The following is a 7,349-nucleotide window of genomic DNA, read 5'->3' on the forward strand; positions in this document are numbered from 1 at the left end:
AATATAAAAATTCTGCACTTTTTTTTTTGTTGTATTTATTGAATTTCTAAAACATTTGTTCAGAGATAATTTACTTTTTAAGTATATTCGCATTGAGTGGATCTAAAAAAAAAAAAAAAACAAAAGAAATGATTAAAATATAAATAAAATCAACAAAAATAAAAAAACAGATTGAAAACTCAAAAAATTAATTTTGAAAATTCAAAGAGCCGTATCTGTGAATTTTTTTTATTATTTTTTTTTGGGATAAATTACGTTGGTAATCCCAACATTTTGCCGCTTATGTCATTTTGATTAATGCACTTTCAATTAGTTCAATTTTAATTCTTAATTTTATATTTGTGTCAATTTAGTCCAATTAATAATATCGTTAGAATTTTTAACAAGAAAAATCAGTAATTGTTGAGATTAATAGAATTGATTCATATGTGTATTTCATAAAAAAGTACTAACAATTGTAATCAATTGAATTAAATTGAAACAAAGTTATAAATTTAGAATAAAAATTTTACCAATTTAAATTTTAGGAATTAAAATAATATAAAAATTAAAATATAAAAATTGTCGGTATAATTTACTTTTTTTTTTTAATAAATTTTTTAGTTACATAATAAAATATGAAAGGCTGATGTGGTATTAATTGCCTAAAATATTTAGTTTACCCACGTTTTAGTTGTATGAAAAAAATTAATGTGCGGGTATACGTTAATTTTTTTATACGGGTAGAAGAAAACTATTTTGGATACATGCCAAATATGCCAGTTTTGACTCTTCAATTTTTTTAATAATTATTTTAATTAAAAAATCATCATCCCGAACATGATCATAGAGATATGCTCGAATTAACTAATTATTTTTTTTTGTTAATAATTTAATTTTTTATATGATAATTATTATTATTTAAAGAATAATGATGTCTCGCCTTAAATTATATTAGGGGAAATTATCATTGAGGAAATTTTTAAAAATTATTACATAGTAATAAAAAAAATTATAATTATAATTATTAATATTTATAATATTTATTATTATTATTTTTTAAAATATTGCTTCTAACTATTATTGATGTGTAATTACCCCGTTATATTATTATACATCTTTTTAAAAATAGTGTCTTATATGCACTATTAATTATGTCATTTTTTTAATTTGGATTAATTTTTTTTTTTCACTTATAATATTATTTTAATTATATTTCATATTATATTTAGTTATGATATTTTTTTCTCTTTTAATTATAACTTAAAAAATTAAAATTATATTATTTTTTTAATTATAAAATCTATATAAAAGATGTGGATCATAATATTTCCCCCCACAAAGATATACTCAAGTGGAGGATCCGATAAAGAAAGTGCATAAATATTGTGCATGTGCTCCTGACCGTTCCATTAGTTTATTGTATGCTCCGGTTGACTGTTGTCTCATCTTCTAGAAATATTATTGTCGTAAATTCCAAAGATACCCCTTGCCATTACTTCTATAAATAGCCACCCAACTAATCAGAATTCACCAAAAAGGGAAAGAGTACACCACCACCACCGATTGTCATATTGAACTTTAGCTGCTACTTTTTAGTGTTGCCACAGTCGAGCCGATTCAATATGGGTGTGCTGGGAAGCATAGCCATCCTTGTTTCGAGCTTTGTGTGTCTTTACGTGTTCTTGGTTCTGATCAAGCTCTTTCACAAACTATGGTTGAATCCAATCCACGTACAACGTGTGTTGGCTTCACAAGGAATCAGAGGCCCTGCTTACAAATTCATCCATGGAAACACCAAAGAAATGCTCATGATGAGAACCGAATCCTTGAGCAGACCCATGGATTTATCCCATCAAATATTTGCTAGACTCCAGCCTCATTTACACTCTTGGCTCAAGATTTACGGTACTGATCATTTTATTTATTTTTATTTCTTTTCAATCTTAGTTTCATCATGTAGTTTTAAATCATGGTATTTGGACATCTAATATCTAATAGTATCACAAATGATATGTATCACAACTGATCATGATTTTTCTTTTCTTTTTTTTAAAAAAAAAAATAAAAAATAAAAAAAATGTTAAACAACTCCTCTAACACTCAATAATACACATGTTTCATGCTGTTAAATATATTAATTTTAATCATGACATCCACTAGTTGATTCCAAATTCAAAACATATATATATATATATATATATATATTAATTTTAATATTTTAAATTTCATTAGCTTATGAGTTGCGTAACAAATATATATATATATATATATTTTTAGTTTTTTGTTTTCAATTTTTTACTTCATTGGTAAATCCTAGCGGGTTGGGTTTCTATCCGGTTGAAATCTCAATATGAGATAACTTAAGGGCCCTCTAAGGCTTCCTATGAGTCTTGTTTCGATATTTTGAATCGTTCATATTATGGAGTTCTAAATGTATATCATCTATGAAAAAATTTAGGTTAATCTGATAATCGTAACATTTCTATTTTATTATATTATTCACTAATAAATGAATGGTCAATTTAAAAAATATATTTATCATTCATTTTTTTGGAGGCAAATGAGATAAAATAAAAATATTATGATTCTTGGATCAAACTAAATTTTTTCAATAATTATATATATCGAGAGCCTTATAAAATGAACAGTTCAGATTATAAAAATGTGACCCGTGGTGGACCTTATAGCTCCTCAATTTCTCTCATGTTTAGATATTTCTATGAGAGAAGCTGAACCCAATACTAAATGTAATTTGCAAGATGAATTATTTGTAAATTGTTAATAAATCGTTTTAAAAATATTAATTTAGTGGGTGTTTGAGGTTTTTATTTATTTATTTTTTGGGCTTTTTTATTATTTTATTTTATTTTATTTTGTCTTTAATGAATCTTTTTTTAAAAATCAAAAAGTTTAATTCTACTCGATTAGACGGACCGGAAAAATAAAAAGTTTTGAATTAAAAAGAAAAAAAAAGAAAGGACAAAAAAAGAGAAAAAAAGTTTTTTAACTTCTTATGTATTTAAAAAAATTCTTCAATGCAAGGCAGACAGAGAAACAAAACATAATTCTGAGCAAATATTGTTAAAGACTAAAATATTAAAAAACTAATATAACTTTTATATATTTATTTATTATTATAGATGGAATGACTTTTTTTTGTTCAAAAGCATAATTGTTGAGCCAGTTTGCATTTTGACAATCCCAGTTTAGACCAGTTGGATAAAATGCTTCATGTGTTGTGTCATTGTGCCTGGTGTAATTTGTTTTAAGTTAAAATTGATAATAAGAAAGTAAAAATTAAAAACATCGCCTTTCTAATTTTTAAATAATTAATTTTTTAACTTATTTAAATTATTATTCCTAATAAATTATAAGTAGAAATTTTAACAAACAGTTTAGCACAAACTTCTAAATTAAAATAAGTTATAAGTAGTTTAATCTGCACCCATTGTCCAACATAACTGAAGCAAAAGGCAAGAAATGAGTTTCTTTCTTTCTTTCAATATGCTTCATGATCTTGAGTGAAATTTGTCCCGGTTGGTAGTCAATTAGCCGGAGTCAAATTTCAAAATAATTAATCTTTTGAAATAGATGGGTTCGGTTAAAAATTGAAGTCAATATTCGGTTCATAGCGATGCACAATGCAAATCAGACAATTTGCTTATGAAATTGCCGAATTAGTGGGTTCAAAAACCGATTCAAACCCAACCGATTTGCTATGTGGTGGCTGGGTTTTACTTCCATGGTTTCATTTCACTATGATTTAAAGTTAAGAGTTATGCTTATTTATTTATTTTTGGGTGCGAAACAGGGAAGAATTTTCTTACATGGAATGGTCCAAAAGCTCAGTTAGTTATTACAGAATCAGAATTCGCCAAAGAAATACTTAAAAACAAAGAAAAAGCTTATCCGCAAATGGAAACTGAAGGCTACTTAAAGAAGTTGCTAGGTGATAGCCTTGTGACATCGGAAGGTGAAAAATGGTCAAAATTACGAAAACTAGCCAACCATGCTCTCCATGCAGAGAGCTTGAAGGTATGCTTCTAGTAATGTTGTTGCTATATTATTATTATTATTATTATTATACATATGAGCAAATATTATAAAAGTATAAAATTGATAAATTAATCGTAAATTAGTGGAGTGCAAGTTGATGTATAGTGTGAATCATGTCCACTTGCAAAGAGGGCATTGATGTCATGTACTTCAGTAAGTTATAGTTAATTTTCTCATTTTTAATTTTTATGATAGTTCTCCGATAAAGATTTCATAATGCATCATTGTTACCAAATAATTTTTAATTTTGGAGAAATCACATCTATAGAAATAAGAATTTTTGTGAATATTAAGTTAATAATACACAAAAAATGATGTATATGTACTGTGTAGAATATGGTTCCAGCGATGGTCTCCAGTGTAGAGATGATGCTAGAAAGGTGGAAGCAACATGAAGGTGAAGAAATTGAGGTATTTGAAGAGTTTAGAATGTTAACATCAGAAGTTATTTCAAGGACAGCTTTTGGGAGTAGTTACTTGGAAGGGAAAGACATATTTGAGATGTTGACAAAATTGGGAATTATAACTTCCAGAAATGTTTTCAAAACCAAGCTTCCTATCTTCAGGTAAATTTATTTTGTTAAATTTCAATCTTATTAATAGTAATCTGAAGGTGATCATATTTTGATACAATTTAATGTGGCATTGTACACGGACTAACCACTTCATTTGATGGGGCGGCAAGATATTAGTGTCACTACTTCCTAAATAAAGGTGGGATCAATCATATGATGTGACCGATAAAATGCAAGGCACCCCATTAAATGACACCTAAATTTATTAATCATAATATTACTTATAAATTAATATTAGGGAATATTTCCCTATAAAGTTTTCTTTTATTTCTTTTTTGTCTAATTGATATAACATAATTTCATCAAGATAAAAAAAAAAAATCTTATAATAGAATACGAATCTTCAACAAGGGAACTTTTGGCCCAAAAAAAAAAAAAAAAAAAAAAAATTAGAGTAGAGAATTCCAAAATCATAAACTTGTAGGGTTTCTATTATTTGACTAACTAGCTTTAGCTTTTCTTTCAATTAAGCGGGGATGACAATTAAATGTAGATGATTTAGGTCAAGTTTGGCATCCTTAAAATAATCCATCTTTTTATTTTTTTTTATCACATTACCTCTCTATTTTTCTGCACATCTTTTCGTAAAAAGACAAAAAGTGCACTTATTTAGTCATTACCCATTTTTGTTTTTGTTTTTGTTCTGTTTGGTTTTGTTTTTTTTTATTTATTTACCTTTTCATTAAATTGACCATTTCATGGAAGTAGAGCTTTTAGGCCAATGCGTGATGGTTTAGAAAATACAACATCCATCTCCTAGAAAGAAAACTTCTATTTGTAATGGTAGTTCAATATTAAAATAACAAATGGTATTGATGCTGTAAAATATAATTAGTTGATCTATTCAATTGTACTTAAACTATTTCCCTTACAAGAAGCGCGGGTGTCTTTCTCATCCTAATTTTGATTGATCATTTATATATTTGCGCAGTCAAATTTGGAAAAGTACCGATGATATAGAATCAGAAAAACTTGAACACGGGATACGAGATTCAATTTTAGAGATCATAAAGAAAAGAGAAAACGCAATGACAGAAGTAGACAACTATGGGACCGATCTTCTTGGACTACTTCTGAAGGCAAGTAAGGATGCAGATGAGAATAAGAGGATTACAGTGGAAAATGTGGTCGATGAGTGTAAGGCCTTTTACATTGCTGGACATGAAACTACAACCACCTTGCTTGCATGGTCTGTGCTTCTTCTAGCAATCCATACAGATTGGCAAGAGGAAGCAAGAAAGGAGGTCCTTGAATTGTTTGGCCAACAAGATCCAAATGCAGAAGGCATTCCAAGAATGAAAAAGGTACATTAACACTAGTGATCACAAAATCAAATTATATACCCTTTTGTACAAATACACTGAAGAACACATATTATTCAATATTAACTGGACTTTTCTATTCCTTTTTGTATAGATGAACATGATCATTAATGAGTCTCTGAGACTATATCCTCCTATCATCAACATTACAAGAAAAGTTCAACGAAAAGTCAAACTGGGACAATTCATTCTTCCGGCCAATATAAATGTGACTATTTTGACATTGGCACTTCATCTTGATCCTCAAATATGGGGAGATGATGCGTATCTTTTCAAACCAGAACGATTTTCAGAAGGAGTTGCTAAAGCTACCAACAATAACCCAGCAGTGTATCTTCCATTTGGTTTTGGACAACGAAGTTGTGTTGGCACGAGCTTTGCAATCAATGAAACAAAAATTGCTTTGTCAATGATTCTGCAACGCTATGCCTTCACTTTATCCCCAACCTATAGTCACTCACCAGTTCAAGTTTTAACAGTTCGTCCGCAACGTGGGATTCAAGTCAAGCTTCATGCTCTTTAGTATAATATAGACAAGTTTTGCTAATAAGATGTTTTATGGGTGAACATAGTAATAAGTCTTTGCTGCTATCAATTTAGTTGCATTCTGTAATGGATTTTGAAGATTGTTGAACTATGGAGGAATGACAAATAAATTTGTAAAGAAAATAATATCATCACATTAGTTTTTTTCAAGCTAATCATGTGAGGGAGAACAACAAATATAGAGCATCAAAACCTATCATGTAGAGAAGTTGTATCGAGAATATAATGCAAGAAAACAATGCTTAATTCCCAATAATTTTTGCACTTGCTTGTTATTATATAAGATTAGAGGCAATTAAGTTACATTGTATCTTAATTCATATGTATAATTCTTAAAACAATCCCTAGGCATGCTAAAATTTTTAACTTTTCCTTAATTTGAGACGAAATATATATATATTTTAATTGCAATTGAATTGCTAAGAATCAATATGAAAGCCTTGATGCCATAGTTCTAAATATCGGCCGATACGCTACGTGTCACGCCCTCAAAATAACCCATTATATATATATCATTGACATGCATTCTTTAAAGGAAACAATTTATTAATTCATTCATCAGAGTATTACTAAATAAAAGCATTACATGTAACATCGAATAAAATGCCCTACAGGCTTACATCTTTCCAAGCCAACACTTGGATACAAAAATATGAGTTCTAACTCAATACAAGAAAAGCCCTAGGCTTGAATGTTTACATGTACTAATAAATAAAGATAATTAACTAAAGGTAGTCTTCTTCAATCCAGAAGCCAAACCCTCCCAAGCTAAGTCCTTGGAGGTAGTTTATCACCTGAACCTGAAAATTATGTTCCCATAAAGGGTGAGCCACAGCCCAGTAGAAATATACTAAACCACATATAAGCA

General features: G+C 28.5%; 1 protein-coding gene across 1 annotated transcript; it reads left to right on the forward strand.

The window, feature by feature from the left end:
- The first annotated feature begins 1,452 nt into the window (after window positions 1–1,452).
- Window positions 1,453–6,734, forward strand: LOC114258538 (cytochrome P450 CYP749A22). The gene is made up of 5 exons (XM_082894081.1): window positions 1,453–1,887; window positions 3,794–4,017; window positions 4,372–4,604; window positions 5,545–5,917; window positions 6,030–6,734. The coding sequence occupies exons 1-5, from the start codon at window positions 1,605–1,607 to the stop codon at window positions 6,456–6,458; spliced, it is 1,542 nt and encodes a 513-aa protein (XP_082750207.1). The 5' UTR covers window positions 1,453–1,604; the 3' UTR covers window positions 6,459–6,734.
- Window positions 6,735–7,349: the final 615 nt, after the last annotated feature.

Source organism: Camellia sinensis, chromosome 11, assembly GCF_055761805.1.
Source record: "Camellia sinensis isolate YWXY chromosome 11, ASM5576180v1, whole genome shotgun sequence".
NCBI lineage: Eukaryota > Viridiplantae > Streptophyta > Magnoliopsida > Ericales > Theaceae > Camellia > Camellia sinensis.